Raw genomic sequence first — 19,407 nt, 5'->3', positions numbered from 1 at the left:
TAATCTTTTATTCCCAGCTTTAGTCTGCCTGCCAGCAAGACTGTTTTTCTTCCCCGCCCTGGATTTGTTTGAAGATCCCAGCTCCTTGCTCTGTGCGTTTTAAGCTCATTTATGTCGAGAGGTTCACAGCCAATGTTGTTTGCAGATGAAGCCGCAATGCTCATTGACAAAGCCAGATGGTAGGTGATTGTAGCCAAACACAGTGCTTGGATAATGGACAAATGTTGGCTGGGGGACAGTCGTCAGCCTAGATGGATATTACAAGCGTGCTTGTAATGGATTGGACATTTAGGGAAGCAGTTTAGAGAGGCTTATAAAAGACTGAAAAGACGTCGCCAGGAACAGAGCGGGTATGAAATGCTTTGAATTCCATGACAGACGAGGACATCCAAACATCAGAAGAACGCGCCAGAGTTTCCGCAGCAGGAAGGAGACCAACTTTGTAAACACTGTCCCAAAGAAAACGGATTCATCAGACTCTCAGTTGAAGAGTACGGCATGCGTGATCACATCCTCCAGGTCATAGTTCAGGATGTCTCATCCCACGATATTACCGCAGGTTTGACAGATGAGCGGCTTTGAAAAGTTTCACTTTGGAGACCGGCTATTCGTCTCAAACACATGGTGAAAGGCGTAATCTGACACAATCCTAAGAAAGGGCTTGTGTTTGGCTAAGTGTTTCACCTGGAATGAGCGGCATTAATCCTTCCAGTGCTCAGAACAAAGGGAATAATTCATCCAGACACAGAGGTCTGTAATTTTGGCCGTATCAGCGGTGGTTAGGAAACAGAACATGCACTCTGTGGTCTTCTCCAATATTGAAGCGGTCATCTGTTTGGCTGTTGTTTTTGGCTACTAGCGAACTCCCTGCCCTGGGCCCTGGTGCTGGGGCCCCTAATGGCCTTTGACTGACTGTAATACCTCATTCAACAGAGGCCTGGCTCCAGCCTCTGCGGCTGCTAGATTGAAGCTGCTGTGTTGAGGGGTGAGCAGCAGGACTGGGATTTCACTGCTGTTTGCTTTGGAACGGGATTGTTCCAATGTCACACAGCCCAGCGAGAGGAGAGAAGAAGAAAAAAAAACAGTCTGAGGCCAGCTAGGGTTGTTAAAAACTATTGTTGAAGTTTGCTCACAACAGCTTGTTCTAACTGATCTAACAGTGAAATGTAATATTCAGAATGAATATTGAACTATTTTATATTTATGAATGTAAAAGGTTTAGAATTTTAAATCAGTAATCTGTGCAGTAATCAGGAAGATTTGTTTCTAATCTCTGTTTTTTGAAAGCTTCAGCCTTACTTTTCAGGTTTTTTCTTAAACTTCAATAAAAGAAGGTGTAAGGATGGAATGTAAATTTTTTTTTTTTCACCAAACCTTCCAGTCGTGATTGGGCACAGATTATTTATATTATATTATATTTATATAGGCAAGGCAATATCACACTCCAGTGTGAGAGAGCAGTTGCTTTTTAAAATAAAACATAAGGATTATTGAGTTATCATTCTTTAGTGTCTAATGTCCTATACAAGTTAGCTTGTGTGTGTCCTATATTAATGGCCACAAGCTTCTAAGTATATGTGTATAAAGGACAAGCTTTGTATATAGCTTTTCTATATCCAAACAAGCTCTATCAGTAGCTAAGCAAGATCTCTAACTTGTATTGTAAGGAAGCTTCTACAGTTAGCCTGCTAACCATACAAGCTAACTTGTACATGTTTGCTTACGTAGTTAGCCAATGCTTTCCTATGCAATTTGACTCGATTCTCATCTCCAGTCACATCTCTGTCCTGGATTTATCCCATTGAAGTAAATTTCAACCGGGCCAATCAGCAAATAGAAGGAGGACTTGTGAACGATGGCATTGATTTTTTTTATTTTTATTTTGTTGTTGTTGATGTTTTACAATTGTAGACTGCCTGTATAGGGTTGTTCTTTGGTAATGGGAGCAGAGGAAGTGAACGATACCATTCAGTCTGTGTTGGACACACGTACTAATATTGAGTAATTCAAGTTGGACCAAGAGGAATGTATAAGACATCTTATTGCTGTCAAAGAGATAGTTACCTTACTCTCCACAGGGTTCTTTACAGTGCACACAATTTCTGATAAGCTTCATTGAACTGCGACATTACATGCTTCAAAAATGTTAGCAATTTGTTCAAATCAGATCCAGTCACTTAAAACTTCAGCAGAGTCCATGAAGCAATCATTTCTCAATAGCTGAGGGTCCAGACCCTTTAGACCAGGGGTCTCAAACTCCAATCCTCGAGGGCCGCTGTCCTGCGGTTTTTAGATGTGCCACAGGTACAAAACACTGGAATGAAATGGCTTAATTACCTCCACCTTGTGTAGATCAGATCTCCAGAGCCTTAATGAGCTAATTATTCTACTCAGGTGCAGCAGAGGCACATCTAAAAGTTGCAGGACAGCGGCCCTCCAGGACTGGAGTTTGAGACCCCTGCTTTAGACGAAGTAAGGGGTAGAATAAGGAGCTTGTTTTTACCAGGCTATGCTTGTTAGCAGCGCTAGCATTATTAAACAGCAATGATGAATGTTGACCATTAAGTAGAGAACATAGACCCCTAAAGTAACTCTGAGATTTCCAAAGGGCTGCCAGCATTTCCTCCATGTTCCATCCTCTCTCTCGCTCTGAATGAAGCGCCTGTCTAACAAGGTTTCCTTTTAAATAGCTCCTTGCATCTCTCTTCTTCCTCTGACTTCATGTAGAGCATCTCAATTTTGCTAAAAATATATACCTAACTTTCGGTTTCCCTTCTAAAGTTTTATACACTTTCTTGTTTTTTAAGTTTGTGTAACACCGTGACAAATTGCCACATTTTGAGATGAAGAAAAACAGAAATCAATGAGCGGCTATTGCTAGCGCTAATGATACATTTATTGACCCGTCAGCCGTTATGTCCGGAGCAAGTGCTAAAGTGCTCGGGGCATCTCATGTGCTGTATTAGCAGCACCCAATCCTGGCAGCAGGTGCCTGTGTAGCTCGGCTACAGCATACATGTTTTTCAGGCGCGATGAGCCATCTGGGTCTTGCTACTGTATAGTGCTTAAAACCCTCTCTCTAGTGCGACACTCCCAACACTTAGCTCCAAGCTGCTTGCTTTAATGTAAGAACTGGCTGCTAAAAGGAGAGAGGAGGCCGTAAAATCTCCACGGTTTCATGAGGGTCAGAGTTTCTCTCTCCCTCTCTCTCTTTGTGGAAACAGTCGAACACATTGGACTGATTTTAAATTCCCTCCAACTACTTTAGCATTGTCATCACCCCTTGCAGTCTGAAGTGTTTTGAGCCGTACGGAGAAATTGTGTTTACTTTAGAGTGTTTGATTTTTCTTTTGTGCCACCCAGGCTTGTTTGTCACTTTTTTTTTGGAAGAGGGGGAGGAGGAGGGCTCTTGTTTGCTTTTTTTTTTTTTTTCCCCCCCGGTGTAGTTTGTTTTATCTTGCTAGCGATTTGTATCGTTACAGAGTCCAATTATGGTCAATGTACACCCCACACACCCCCTCCATCCTTACACACATACTCACGTTCACACATTTCCCCAAACTGTCATGCAGCTTTCACACTCCAAACAAATCTTTTCTTCTCTTGCAGCGCTTGGAACGCGATAGTGAAATGTGGCAGCTCTGCAGATGTGAAGGCTGTTTGTTAATGTCCCTTGTCCATCGTGCCTCGAGAAAACCAGACTCGGAGATTTCTGTGTGTGTGGGCGTGTGTGTGTGTGTGTGTGTGTGGTAGGAGCAGCCACACGGGTCAGGACTCAGGCCTTGTCTCCATTAGTTTATTTAACACAAATCTTTAGCCAGCCCTCTCCTTATTCCTCTGCAATCCTCCCACCCATGTCTGGGTCACTTTACTACTTTTTTCAGTCTCTCTCTCTCTCTCTCATTTAGAATGATGAATGAGTGTCAGTGAAGGACTGCACGTTTGCAAATCCGATACCTCCACTTGTCACCCTTCCTGCAGTGCCGAGGTTAACTGCAGCTGGGAGACGAAAGGCGTTGGCGTGTGTTTTCCAAGTTCTGCTTTTCAAACTGCTTCAGTTCAGTCCTCTTAAGTGTGTCGTCAGCTCTGAGATGTTAGTTTTCAATACCCCTCACCCAACCTTCCCCTAAATGAAAGGAAAAAAAAAGGACTTTAGCAACAGTTCCTAAAAGACTTCCCTTTCAAGTACGCCAAGCTCTGATGGGAGAAAGGAAAAAAAAAAGCTTGTAGTTCATAAATAATTTTGACATGAAGGGGAAATGATGGTAGATCTGGTCTCGTCATCAACAGCTGCTGGAAGCCTAATTAAAGCCCAGAAGCAGCTCTGCTGCAGGATCCTTGTTTGCATTATTAGGCACATTCTGCACTAATGTTTTCACGTTCTCCTTACTGATATGTGAAACTTGTGTTGAAATCTCCTGAGACACAGTGGGACTCTAGCGTTTGAGAAGTAGTCTGCTAAGATGTTACAGATAATTTCAGTCACATGAACATTTATTTTCTATTGAGGTTCATTTAGAAATAATCAAGACTTAGGTTGAGGGCATGCTAGTTATGCATTCTTCTATACATGTTGCAATCCACTTACCAACTGTAATGAACTTTGGTTTTAAAATAGACACTAGATATTGTTGTGAAAGTAGCTGTTTTTCATCTGAGACAACTGGCTAAAATAATCAAGTATCCTGTTAAAAGATGGCGTTAATACAGAAATCCACGTCCTTATTACAATTAAAGATTGTCGAGAGCGGCTGCGTAAAATGGATAATTGGTAGCTAGTTGTTCTGCCTCTTGTCGTCGGCTTGTGAGAATTACTGCTGCACAGTTTTTAACTCTCTGCAGGAGCATTTTACTCCCGTTTTATCATCGCTGCGAAGGCTGCCTGTTCACATTACAGTTCCTTTAAAATCATTTAAGTGCGTAAGTGGTTATTTCACTCTATTTGAATGTATTTTATTCTATTTATTTCGGTTTCTATTCATTTTTTTTTTTTTCCATTTAGCCGGCGCTTGCTGTTTTTTTTTTTAAGTGGTGCATAAGTAATCTTGGCTCGACTTTATCCTACTGTAACTGATTATGTGGTTTTATTCAGAAGGCGCACACAGTCTGAAACGCCTGAGGCATGATGTAATGTACAATTAAAGGCCTGCTGCACTGATGGAGTCTTGAAAGATTAGAAAAGTGGACGCAATCTTCCATCAACGTAGCGAAGACCAGAAGCCCTGTCTTATAATAGCAACGTGCTTCGACGCGGAAACGCGACAAGAAAAAGAAATGTAGCGGCTGAGGGGGGTTGTAGCTCTCGGGCACACGTTGATGATGGGATTATTACCACCTGTACCCCCACCTGGCAGGTACATCAGTACCTTTAGCTTAGTTCGTTTGTTTTAGATCAGGAAATAGCGGGAGCACATCTCAGACAACACTTTAAGTCGCTGGAAAATCACTTGACGAAATGCGATATGTTGGCGGTGGAGATGTTTGTCCACTCCCCCGGCCCCTCCGTCTCGTTGCACTTAGCTTTGACGGCTGCAAATGTCAAAACAGTCAGTGAGGTATGGTGAACGGTCGGGAGCTGTCAGCTTCCAATTGTTGCCTTGCTTTGAGCTCTGGATAGTGAAAATTGAGATGGAGGAGGGAGGAAAAGAAAAACACACAGGCTCTTTCAGCCCACTGCCACGCCACTTAAGATTTGTTGAAGGATTTTCACTCAACCATTTCCATCCCATTGAGAAGTAATCAGTACGGCACTGAAAGATAATATTATATCCACTTAGAGGCATGTGGGCTTCTCGCGTGTTTATACATGAAACAAGGGTGGAAAGCTGCGCCTCTGTTTGCGCCGTCGACCACTCCCGCCCCGCATCCCTGCTCAGACTTGAAGCTTCCCGGTGAAAGCGGCCCCGTCTTTGTGTTTCTTAACCCCCCCCCCCCCCCCTCCACCCCATCACCCTTTTATTTCTATCTCCCTTTTTTCCTCCCTCTCTTCGGCTTGCGAGCCAGCTGGTGGGCTAATGGAGGATGCTTTCCTGTGGGGCACCAAGCTGATACTGTTGAGGCGTTCTGCAAGCTTAAGTAAAGCTGACATGCTGCTCAAGATCTGCGGCCCACACTGAGCTTCACAGAAGCCCGTGGAGAGACTCTGAAAAGGTCTTAAAGGTACGGGAGACGCTGGGAGGCTGCCGCCGTCCTCCCACCGCTGCGCTGTGATGTGGGAAGCAGGAGTTAAGTCCTTTATTAGAAGTGGCAGGCGGTGTCTCCAGTCACCTCGATAATTGCGGCGCCACGGCTGCCGCTGTAATCAATTGAGACAGCTGCTGCAGCGGCGTTCAAGTCCATCAGGCAGGCATGTCATGCTAATTAATGAAATGATAAGGCTAGTGCCTGCAAGCATTGCACAAATAACTCCTGGAGGATGTTCTTTTCAATGCCGGATTCGTCTGCAAACTCCCCTCTGTTTTCCTTCGTGTTGGTGTTCTGTCCGCGGCGGCCTCGGAGTACAAAGGGTCACCGGTTCTGGTTAGGGGTCACCGGCGGCGAAAAGGGGTCAAATTCCAGGCCGGCAGGGTGGGCTGCTGTCGGAAGGGCCATTAGTCGCGAGCTTTTCTCTGGGAAGTCCCAAGATGTCCGCCCTTTTTATTTGGTGGAACCCAGCAGCACTGACCTCAGACGACCCAGCTGCGGTCATAAGAAGCTGTGACTGATGGCTGTCCCAGAGCTCTGCTTTGGGATGGGGGGGTCAAGGCGTGGGCTCTCGTGGATACTGCAGGAAGGATGTGTGTGAGTGGAGGCGTCTTGTTTGTCTGCAGCGTGTTACTGTCAGAGGTTAATGGCGGTTTAACTGCAGTTTGGGAGCCTGTGTACGACATAAAAGGACCCAAAGAGGCAGAAGCTTCTTTCTCAGAGCCGTTCCGTCATAAAGGGGAAACCCCTCTCTGAGCTGCCTCTGGTGATTCATGAGTCACTAATCAAGCCAGTCATGTCCCACATGTGAGCTTTCAAAGATGAAGCTGGCATTGCAGAAGGCGTGGGGTTAGGGTTAAGGTTGACTTACAGGCCTACACGTGTTGGGTGCTTCTTATTCTGAAGGCAAAACTGCGTTAGTGTTGCCTGATGCCTCCATCAGTTTAGTTGTTACTTATTTCACCTTCTGGAGCATAACCTTTCCAATGTGTGTTAATGGTAAGAAATTAGTTGAGTTACGCATCAAAGTGTGTTGTTGCCACAAGTTTGCTGGAACCCAGCGTCCTTTCATAAGACGCCTTGAGACGGTGATGAGGCCATACCTGTCAAGTCTCCTGTTTTCTTATCGTTTTTTTTACCCCCCTTTTCCCGCAGTGCTCCCATATTGTTGTTTTCCCGTAAATGTCCCATATTGTGCCGGCCGCTCTCATGGTTGTACACAGAAGCACCGGATGTTCCAGTTCCAGCAGGTGTTTAACTGCTGCTGCCGCTAGTCTGTGGGAGCAGAGTGGGAGTGGGGGAGGGGTGTTGTGTGAAGCAGAAACTTGGAGCTCCAAAGAAGAGCTCTGCTGAGAGTTTTGTCAACAGAGCAAGTGTTTGGGCACCTGTGAATGGTTGCCATGGGAGATTCAATGATTTCTCTGACTTGTGTGAATCAATCAAAGCAACACTCCAGGCGTACTTTTTACGAGAGAACAACATTATAGCATGATAAAAAAAAAACTCAAAAGAGTCAATCTTACATAATTCACCCTCCCCTCCCCGCGCCTTCTTTAAAAGCTTGTTCTCAGCCGTTCTCCCTCTCTCACTTGTCTCTCACCAATTTAAAGCTACGCTTCCTGCAAGTTGCCTCCCTTCTACAACAATAGCATATGTGCCACAAGGAGTGACTGGCATATACGCCTCGCGCCATATGGCCCGGGTTTGAGCCGGGATCCGATCTGCACAGCGAAAAAAAGAAAAACTTCTTCATCCCGCAGCTTGAGCTGCCAGCTCTCTGAAACGAACATTAGGCTCCTTGATTTATGCCTGAGCGTCTACTGTAAACGTGTTGCAGCTTAACACCCATCCTCATTCTTGTGCCATCAACTCCTTTTGTGAGCCGAAGCACAGAGACAGAGAGGAATAATTGAAACGTGCCAGCTGTCCCCACTCTTCAGCTGTCTTGGCCAGCTTCTCGCTTTTGCCCACTCCCCCCGTTTAACATCTCTGAGTGATTTGCGAAAACATCGCCTTGGCTCCCCTCTTCACCAGCTTGGAGACGCTAGAAGCAGATTACATAGCGTGATGGGGGGGGGAAGCAGGCCGGTGTGAATATCTCCTGTGATTTTATTATTGGCGCAATGATTCAACACGGCTCAGCCCTTCTGGTCGTCTCATGCGAAATCGTTTATTTGAAATCACCCTGCCTATTTTTTTTTCTCTTTTTTTTTTTTTTTTTTGATGACTGAATACCTCATGGCCATGGAGTGTTGATTGGCAAGCCTGTGGTTTGCACAGTGCTGCCAGGATCTGCTCCAGCCATCTTCCACAGTTGCTCACTCGTGAGCTAAGCTTTGGCTCTGAGCGGGCTGCTCGTCTCAGAGAGGAACAAAAACCAAATCACCGTGAGCCCGACTGTCAAGAGCCGGGGAATATGTTGTCACCCGAAACCGGTGGGAGTCGGATCAAGATCAGACCACATTCCCACACACCTCATGCGTCCTCCGACATCTTTACGCAGATATGTTGCTTTATTTAAATACCTCTGTTCATGTCATTTGTCAGTGCCCCAACTGTTTATGCTTTGGCAAAGCCGTGAAGGGAGTGAACCGCAGTGTTTGCTTAGGAAATGAGAACACCCAGCCGCCTTAAGCTTCTTTTATACTACAGCATCCCCCCGGCAGGGAGAGAATTTGCATATTCTCGTATCTAATCTTAAAGAGGTTTTTTGCATACAGGTTCTGTTTTCCTGGTTGTTGTGTGCGCTCGGCTCTGGTGTTAGCAGTGAGCAGGTAATTTAAGTGACGCTGCGATTTGCATGCGTGGCATTAGTTTACTGAGGGCGTTAGCTGGGAGCTGAATGTTCTCTGGAGCGGTTGTCTCTAAGCCTGCCACAGTAAATCAATTAATCTCTTGGTGAATAAAAATGAGCGTGATTAAGGCTGGATGATATGGCTGATAAACGGATCACAATTTAAGCGTTTCATATCAGTCGATATTGATAATTGTACATTAGAGTTTTTGCTTTAAATATCTGAAATATTGCCAAACTGGGGAAGTTTCCTATTTTCCCCCCAGTTTTCACTTTATGCTGCTGTGCAAGTTACTCAACAGGTTGTTGCTAGCTAACCACAACTTGTTGCTATGTAACCAGACAGTGAGAGAGTTAGTTGATGCCACTGCTGGCCATGAAAGATTGAATGAATAAATCCTTTCTTCTATGTACATCTCCCAGAATGCTTTGCGGTTCTGGATTGAACTTTGGTGAAATGATTGAGTATTCCATCAGATATATTATGTATTCACATTTTGATCGCATGCCTATCACAATATATATTGCTTTTGATTTGTGTTCCATAGTTTCCAGTGGACAACCATCGTTAAAGAGATGTTTCTCTTTAATGTCATTGAAAACTCGGCATTTTGAGAAACATTTCAGTAGTTACTTTGGCTACCTGCCCCTTTTGCCTGTTTTCCCTGTCTAAGCTGAAGGTGATTTCTTTTTTTTTTTTTTTTTTTTTTTTTTTTGACATTCACTTTTGGTTACTGAAACTTAATAATCAATTTTAATTATTGTTGTTTTAGTGATTTTGTTTGATTATTTTGGATATTTAAAATGTTTCCCAGTTCCATTGATAAATGTTCCTTAGAAATGTTAGTTTTTCCTTTGAGTGCATACATGCATTAGTAAGCCATTAATCAAATCAAATCAATTTTTTATTTGTGTAGCACATTTCAGCAGCAAGGCATTTCAAAGTTTAATATTATTGTTATGTTATTTGCAAACGGGGTCAAAATGAAATATCATCATTTACTGCAGTAATTTATCGTCCAGTAAAATTTATCATGGCAACTTTTAATAGCAGCTCTTTGGGATTTCCCAACAAAGCTCCACTGTTCTTTTCGAGTCAAAAGGTGAAGCAGTGCTTCCTCTAGATGATCGTAATTAACCTATCCTTGTACAGTTCAGAGTCAAACCGTTTCAGACCGTGCCATGCTGGACCATCTGGCGCAAAGTCCCCTATAGGATCAGATCAGCACCGGCTCTCCAGATGTTCCACAGGGACAAACGGGGTCAAATGTGAAGGAGGACGAAGGCGAGAACAGCTGTGCAGCGACGCTTTCTTCACCCCGGATTCCCCGCGTGGACACATCAGTCATAACCAGCAAATCTCTGCAGCTTGTTGTCCATCTGCCACCTCGGCCCCTCTCTGCCCCCCCCTTCCCGACATGCAGAGTCGTAGCACTGTAAACCAAGGCACGTGGCCCCACTGCAAGTCTCTATCCAACCTCCACTCAATGAGAAAGCCACGAGTGCAACGATAAAAAAAAAAAAAATCAATACTGGGATGAGATGTCAGCTGGTAAGCAGACCTGCCAACACCCCCTTGGGAAAGTCCCTGCCCCCCACCAGCTCCAGTGTGCTAACCCAGCTAACAGGAGAGGGGGATCCACCCCTCCGCCCCTTCTGCCCCACCACTGGGCTGCCCTCCAACCTGCCTGACTCACTAACACCATCTGCTCAGGTCTGCAGGCAGGATTTTTCGACACCATTTATTTTTTTTTCATACACACACTCGTAAGGCATTTGTTACACAGGACTTCCTGTGGATCTCCTACTGTCTTTCTCAGCAGGAGATTGAAGGCAGCGCTTGTTTTATGTCCAGACAAGAAAAAAGAAAAACAAGACAAGCTGAAAGTGGATGAATCCTGAGTTAAGATGAGAGAGTTTGTGGCAAGTTTCCGTTAGTTTTTTTTTTTTTTTTGTTTGTTTGTTTGTTTTTAAAGCTCTTGCCTTTACCTGATTCTAATTTGTCTTCAAAACATCTAATTATCAATACAATACGTTTTTCTACTTTATGGATGAATTGAAAATGTAACTGTTTTAACGATAAAATCTTTCTGGTTAAAACAATCGGTTATCCTTCAAAAAATCACAGAGTTACTGCGTGTCAGTGCTTTTCATTGAAAATACTGTAAAATAATCTCGGTTCTATGCATCATATCTAGATTCAATCTTTTCCTGCAAACTTATGTAAAAATAACTAGCACCTTCATCCACCTGCATCCCAAAAAGCTCTCTTTCACACACTACGGTTTGTGAAAGAGAGTCATTTATTAATTTTTCACTAGACATCATTATACAGACTGAAGATTTAAGATGCATATAGGTATTAGCATGAGCAGAGCTATTAGTGGTTAGCTCTAACCAAAGTGTATAAGTGTGTAAATTTAATCATTACCTTAATAGTGAGACATTAAATAGATTGTCAACACATTTATAACATGAACTCCAACGTTGAGCATCACACTGGAGTTCCACAGCATTCGAGTTCTAGCAGGAATCATTTTTACGATGCTATAGCTCCACGACAATATTGTTGTTTCTCTCCACTTTATGCATTAAAATGCAAAATGAATATTCTCACAAATGGATATTAAACAGCCCTTTGCTGGTTTTGGAAAGACTCAGTCCATCACAAATACAAAAAAATGATCTTATCTGAGCTCCCTTTATTTGATTAAATATGCCTGGCAGCCATGTTGGATACTAAATTTGGTGTTGTTTCAGGAGCTCCGTCTTTTCCAGTCGTCATTCCAACTTCAGAGGGTGTTGTTGTTTTTTCTGATAGGAAAATCGAAAAATAGGACTTCCGTGTGAGCGTGTGGCATATCTTATGAAAGTTACAGTTTTCTGGAAGCTTATTGCAGCTTTTCTGCTATTTTTAGCTGTATTTTTTTTAAATGCCTCAATGACGCACTCCTTACCCCAGCTACAACACCCACACTGAAGGGTGTTGTTATACTCAGCACAAACTTAAGTATTTTGTCCTTATTGATGTAGAAAAACATCAGATTTGTCGTTTCTGACCTGGCAGCTAATCAAACGGTGCCAGTGAAGTGTAAAACAAGCTCATTCGGTTTTATGTTTTTGAAGAAACAGGATGGGTTGATATACTGAAATAGCAGCTGAAAGGAGAAAGATGGTATTAAGTTAAAATTAAAAAGTAAGGGTATTTTAAATCTCTCTGTTGTAGTAGTAGCAATTACACACTTCTCTACTCAGACTGTCAGGCACCAGAAAACCCTGTTGATGCCATCATCCGTTCAGAAGCACACAGACAATTTCAGGGATCCATTGTTTTGCTTTGTTTGGTCAATTGTTGTCTCCTTTTTCGCTTTCTGATGTGTTCCGATAAAATGAAGATGTATGGGCTTAATTTGTTTGCGTCTGCCTGTGCCAAGAGTGAAAACACCGGTGTCCGTCTTTTGTTGTATTCATATGTCCGTGCGCGCGAGCTTTTTGCAGCGATTTTAATGAGGGGTCTGCGCCGATACCTCCCAGCCTCCATTAGAGCCCATTAGCATCATCATTAAGATAACCTGGCACTCGCTGTGGCCCTGGCGCAGCGGCATTAATATGAGAAGCCCCCTTCCATCTCATGGCGGTTGTACTGAGACATTTTTCAGGCTCGTTCGCCTCGCATTGTGTCTGAGAAGAGAACCGGTTGCCAAGGCAACATCACCCGGCGGCGACATTTCGACTGGATATTTGTGGTTTGTGTGTGAATGCTTGTCTCTCTGTCGTTGCCTCGAGTCTTCCTTTTTCCTCTTCTTCTTCTTCTGTTTTTTTTTTTTGGCTTCTTGCTTGCTTGCAGCAACAAAAAAAAAAAAAACAGGCTGACAGTTTAATCCAAGTCCCAAACCTCTATAAATTGGGAGGTCTATATACGCCTGGGCTCCAGAATTCATTTGAAAATCGTGACATCTTAGCTAGCCCCAGTTCACTAATAAATGCTGGGGCGAAGGGCAGGGGGAGCTCAACAAATAAAAAAAAATAAAAGCTCTGCCCTGCCTTTTTATTGGCCTTTTTATGGGTGTTTGGATCCTTGAAAGATTAAGCAGCCTGTTAATGGGGACTGGATATTCCATTAGTCTGCTCCATGTCGAGTTTTACTGGCTTGACAGCAGCTCCCTGCTCTTGGCTTTTTTCTTCTCCTTCTTCCTCTTTTTCTCTCTCTTCTTCTTTTTTTTTTTTTTAAACCGCCAAGAATGCCCATGGAGCTTTTTTAATTGAAACACGAGTAAGGCTTTGACTGAAGTAGCGCTGCATCTTAGTTGTAGATTAAAAAGACTGTTCTCATCACTGGACTGTCTTTTTCGCTTCCATTGTCGACATGCATATGTGAATACCTTCTGTCTTTGATGTCTCGGCGCATGTGATCTCCCCGTGCTTTAGCATGAACCCTACCAGCCGCAGCTTTGATTAGCTCTAGAGCTTGAGAAGTAACGTCGCCATTTCATCAAACTCCTAGAGGTCCGTTCTGCTTTTCATTTGACTGTTGAGGAAGCAGACAGTCTCTCTTAATGAAACAAGAAAGATCCAGCATTCTAGTCCTCTAGGAGATTGCGATAAATGCTTTAGGATGCTGATTATTTTTGACCCATTCTAGGTGGTTCCACACCTGGTAGTCTGATAGACTTGGTTCGATTGAGGACAAAAAGTTGCAACATTTGTTGCATTTCCAGCTGCTGCGGTTTGTTTTCACACTGCACTCTGCCAAACGAACCAAATCCATTGAGGAACCTGTTTAGCCCCTCGCCTGTCGCGCTGCACCTCGAACCAATGAAGGGAATGACAGGAAGAAAATAATAGTGCTTCCTTTTTGCAAATGTCTGCAAAACTGTCAATATTCCGCTAATTTTGAAAAAAAAAAAAAACAATTCTGTTTTTACGTTGTTTCTATCAAATACCAAATGTGATTAAAATCACAATTGCATAATTTTTGTCTACATGATGTCATTTAAAAACCGTGTGTGCCATGATTCTCCCACTGCTTCCTGTCATCTTCTTCTGTGTGTTACGCACCAGTAGTAACATCCAGTTGTTGATGTGTATTTTATGTGATGCCAAAAAAGTGTTTTCATTGCAATTTTGCTAAATAAACCAATTTCGATACGGCCATAAAACCAACCCGTCCTAGTGGCAAGACATCTTATAGAAAGTCTAGTTTTTTTTGTAATTGGCTTTAAGCAGATTTGTTTCTGAAATGTTAAATTGCGCAATTATATGGTCAATTGAAACACAGCCAGTGAGCAGAACTTCTTTCTTCTTGAAATGTGAACGAAAATTTGAGTGGCGTCAGATTTGAGGAGCTATAGGATTTTTTTTTTTGTCCTTGGCAAAAGACCACAAGCAATTTCTCCCTCTAGCACCAGACATACAAGTTTGTTTTGGTTGTATTTACCCAGAATGCTCTGCGCTATAGTCCGCTTCCCGCTTTTGGAGCAGTCCCCAGCCCGCTTGGCATTCACATACGCTTTCGAACCGCACCAGAACTCACTTGAACCGAACTGAGAACAAGGTTTTTAGGCGGACCAGAGTTTGCTTTTCAGGTTCACATCAGAGTTACATTGCGCACTCACTCCTCCCCAAACAAACCGGACTTTCTAGGCAAATGAACTAGAGTTTGATTAAAGCTGACCAAACAGAGCTAGTGTGAATGCACCCCTAATGTACCTGCCACAAAAACACTTAATTATGGCCATTAACTTTCAGAAACAAGAGTACCAAAAGTAATTTAGGGGGAATGTTGGTGACAAGAGCATCTGCCATTTTAAAAAAAAAAAAAAAAAAAAAAAAAAACCCTAATGAAGAGAGTTTGGCCGAGTCCGTTGGGTTCTCCTGTGCTTTCAAAGAAATCTGCAGACTGAACAAGAGAGCCAGGATGTAGTGACTCGGTGACAGAGGGACCACCATCTCTCTTTACAGCACAATTGAAACATAATTATTTCATGCCAGATTGTGTGCTCAGCAAAGCCCTGAATGGGCGCTGACATTTAACTTTAATTAGCTGTGATTTATTCATACTGACTTGATCGCAGGAAGAAATTGGATCATCTGATTATAGTCAAGCATGAAAATGACCTGATTAAACACTTAATGGAACCCAGGGAGAGGAAACAAGGGGAACCTTGCTCAGAGGACACTGGAGCGATGCTGGGAAGGAGGAGAGCGGCGTCCTTTTTACTCCATCATGGAGACTCATTGATTAGCTATAATTTATTTAGCTACGCACAGCTGGAAAACTCTTTTGTGACTATTGGAATCTTTTAATAATGCAGGTTAATTTTTCTGCTCAGTTAAAACTTGTACACTCACCTGCCACTGTATTAAGTGCACCTTTTTAGTTCTGGGTTGGATTCCTGTTTTGCTTTCAGAAGTACCAGGAACATTTAGCCAGTAATGACCGATAGCATCATGCAGCTTCTCCAGACTTCTTGGCTGCACGTCCATGATGCAGATATCCAGTTTGATCACATGCCACAGACACTACTCTGATCTGATTTGAGCTTTGTGACACGATGCATCACCTTGCTGTATGTAACGACGGTAGCAGCTGATACCTTCCCGTCACGTCTAGAACAGTACAGCCATTCTTCCTTGAGTTCTGAAAAGTGTTTTTTTTCTTTCATCCACACAACTTCTGCTCTCTGGAAAATTGTCGTCTTTGAGAGACGGTTATGAATCAACCTGTCTGGTATGCCATGTTCAAAGTCACTTCTTACTTCTTTTGCCTCTAACGTAAGAGATTCGGTTGATGCCGTGTGATTGGCTGATTTCTTCTGTTACCAAGCAAAGGAACAATCTGACCTGATATAGAGGCCGTTGAGTGTATAGTTGCAATATGGCAGACAAGAGGGTCCTGCAGAAGATAGCAAGTGGAGCTGAAAGTTTATTGTGATGAGAAATCCTTACTCATTTCGCTGCAAGCTGTTGAATGTACAAATCAAGGCTAAAAACATTTGGCTGCCTTTGATGAATAACAACTGGAACATTGATCCACATATTTGATGTGTGTTTGCTTGATGGTGGTGTTTGACAAAATGTAGCATTTATTGCTTGTTTCATAATTAGTCCCTTTATATTTTCATGGTGCGTAAACCAAGATGGACTGCCTTGTTGCTGAAATGTGCTTTTCAAATAAACTTGACTTAAAATCACTTGAGTTCAATTTGAATGTTGATGTTGATTATTTTTGGTCATTTCTTCCTCAGGTGTGCCAGCGAATGAGAACTCCGTGTCCAAGACTTGTGGCTCCGCCAAAGTGTCAGGACTCCAGCGTAGCCAAGAGCAGAGCAACACTGAGGTGCCCTTTGCGCCGCCCGTGCCCAGCCCCACCCCGGCTTCGGCACCGACGGGCTCCCCGGCGCTCGCAGCGGCGGCAGCCCCCCCTGAGCCTCGGGGCTTACGCCTTCTTACCCCGCCGCCCCTCAGCGTTAAGAAGGAGCAGCAGCCTCCGCCCCCTGTCCCTACCCCGCCCCTGCTGAAGGCCCCGCCCCACGCCCCGCCTCACCTCCTTCATCCGCACTCACACCCGGAGCCCCGTGTGCTCCCGCCCCCGCCTCACCACGCCCGGCCGGTGATCAGCCACCAGCTGCACCACCCTCTGCAGTACAACAGCCTCCACGACATCAGGTAATTTAAAGAGTTATCGTCGCCTTTGGTGGTACAGCCATAAAAGAAATTAAAAATAAAAATAAATTCTCGGTGAGAATTTAGAGTGGAAACACTGCAGGTATATGACAAACTCACAAACCTGCACAAGCACACTCATAAACATACATACTGTACATAGAACAGATCATAACTTTTAACCCCTTCAGACCTGATATGATTTCTGGTCTCAAAATCTGGTCTTGCTCGAATTCTCACTTGCCTTATTTGTTAATTCCAAGCAGCCAAGGTCAGATGTATCTCAATTTCCCAGTTCCAGCGAGTATTAGAGTTTATACTCAATCATAAAAAAGACTAAATGTTAAATAATTTTGAAACTACAATTTAGCCTTACAATGCCTAAAGATACGTTTTTCTTAGCATGTTTGTACTGAATAACCATGGAAATGGTTATTTAGCCTTAAGAAGTAATGCTAAATAACCATTTAGCGTTACTTCTGGTAGTTTGGCTACATTGAATAATGTAGCCAAACTCCTGAGGTCCATTGAGATGAACATTTAATTTAGAAAAATGTTTTACAATTTCATATTTTCAAAAATAACTTCAAATACTGTCACTTCAAATTATACTTGGAGCACTTTTTGTAGCCTAGCATGAACATAAATATATAGTTTTGACAGAAAACAACTACTTAGATCTTTCCTTCCGTGGTTTCAAACCCCTGCTCGTCTTTTTCTGATGTTAACAGTCTAAACTTTATTTTAATTTCATGTATTTGGTAGGGACAATGTACAATAATTAACATTTTAGTAAATGTGCTAGAATTAGCCAAAAGGCTATTCTTCATCTGTTGTCCCTAGACAATGAGTAATTAGTGTTGTGAAAAGCAAACAAAGGTTATGCAAACAAGGTTAGAATGACTTAACAACAAAATGTTGTCAGTCAATACAAGAATACAACAATTAACTAATCAGTAACAAGCAACATGCAAATGACAAATTCAGTAAGTAAAGCCTTTTAAAATGGTCTTCTCCATTCCAGTGAACAGATTAAGATGGCAACCTGAGATTTGTTGAGACACGAACTTTTGTGTTTATCTTTCAAAATGTAATGTACTACTTATGTTGGTAACAAAATTAACTTAAAATTAACCAAGAGACGCTTCTAAATTATGCAATTATTGATTTCTCTCGTTTGCTCTGCTCCACCTCAGGAGATGACCAAAGCTGCTGGGCGATTTGCTGTTTTGCTATTGAGTTTTACTGCTGAGTTCACTGCTTCCTGTTGCACCCTGTCCATTCAGAACAGACTGCGTTTGCTATTGCTGTAAATAATCATTACCTTTCCTGTTGACTCTCCAGCCACAGGAGCAGTCCGCTGGGTCTCGCCAAGCAGCACTTGCCCCCATCCCCTCACCACCACCTCAGCGGGCTCCCGTCCTCAGCCCCTGCCTTGCCTCTGTCCATAGCAAACCTCTCTACCTCGCACTATTCCTCCCTACGGAGTCCAGCCCATCGCCATTCGGCCATGTTTGCAACCCCAGCCACACTGCCGCCACCGCCGACCTTACCGACCAACAGTTTAGTGGTGCCTGGACACCCCGCTGGCACCCCCTACCCAGGTAAAGCCACACACCTCACATGCTTGGTTCACTGCGACTTCTTATCTGCCAAACTTATGTAATTGCAGCCAAAAAATGTTAATTTGTCCCATAACGTTTATTTCGCATTCTCTCAGATTACAACCACAAGCTTCACTTTATTTTATTGGTACTTTATGTGACACAAAGTAACAGATAACTGGGTTATATACTATAACATGTTATAGTGTTGGTTCCTAATCAAAAACATACCTGGAGTGTTACCTTGATTCTTCCGTGCATGTTTAAGAAATCCTTTAGCTGACTTCCTTGCTCAGCTCCTTCAGACTAGATAGCAATAATTAGCAAACACCTGCACATTTGCTGAGCTCATTATAGGAGCTTCTTCTTCTTCTTCTTTTTTTTTATGGCAGTTGGTAAACAACTTTTTGGTGCATTACGGCCGCCTTCCAAATTGGAGTACGAATCAGATGCCTTCACTACTAAAACTCCCCAAAACACCCGTTCTTAAAAAAAACAAAACTACTGCGACAAACTACATCCCCAGATGATCTCTGAAGTAATTCCCTTTCATCTCATTTTCTTTTATTCATATCTAAGTTTCTAATTCACACCTTTCTTTCACAAACATACCTGTTACACAAAATATATGTTGTACAGGAGCTACATCTTTCATGCAACACTGTTAAAAATGTTAAATGGTTAATAGAGGAGCAATGCTGTGGTGACTTCCTGAAGGCGGGGTCTTAGAGAGAGCAGAAATTTCTTAAAGAGACAGAAGCCCAATTTCAAGGTGTTAAATAACAAAGTCAAATTTCTTTTAAGTCATTTTTGGTATGAATAGCATCTTTACAACAACTGAAGTTGTTACTCAATCATGCTTTAAAATGGCACTATGTGGCTGGAAAACATAATACTTCTCTTTTAAGCACTATAAGATAGTTTGTGGGTTTATAAACTAATTTATACATGTATGATTCATTATGGCTTATAAATATAATTTTTCTATGCATAAGGTTTTAAAAAGTAGTTATATTTATGTGTCACAACAATTTAGTCAAAGTTCTGGCCTAAATCCAATCGAGAATATAGGACTGCAAACCAACAGCTGAAGTTATTCTGAAAAGTTGTTTAAAGTATTGACTCAAAAGGGTTGAATACTTTTAAAATTGTAATTTGTTT

General features: G+C 42.8%; 1 protein-coding gene across 10 annotated transcripts in view; it reads left to right on the top strand.

Annotated features, from left to right (window-relative positions):
• fbrsl1 (fibrosin-like 1) overlaps positions 1–19,407 on the top strand; it is a 348,347-nt gene that overhangs the window by 311,195 nt on the left and 17,745 nt on the right. For all 10 annotated transcript variants that reach the window (XM_044112685.1, XM_044112683.1, XM_044112688.1 and 7 more), the window contains 2 exons: positions 16,225–16,645; positions 17,987–18,246. In XM_044112685.1, coding sequence (XP_043968620.1) covers positions 16,225–16,645; positions 17,987–18,246 — 681 coding nt within the window. The remainder of the gene's footprint in view (positions 1–16,224; positions 16,646–17,986; positions 18,247–19,407) is intronic.

The sequence above is a fragment of the Gambusia affinis genome, linkage group LG03, assembly GCF_019740435.1.
Source record: "Gambusia affinis linkage group LG03, SWU_Gaff_1.0, whole genome shotgun sequence".
Lineage (NCBI taxonomy): Eukaryota > Metazoa > Chordata > Actinopteri > Cyprinodontiformes > Poeciliidae > Gambusia > Gambusia affinis.
This window is presented reverse-complemented; position numbering and strand designations above follow the sequence as displayed.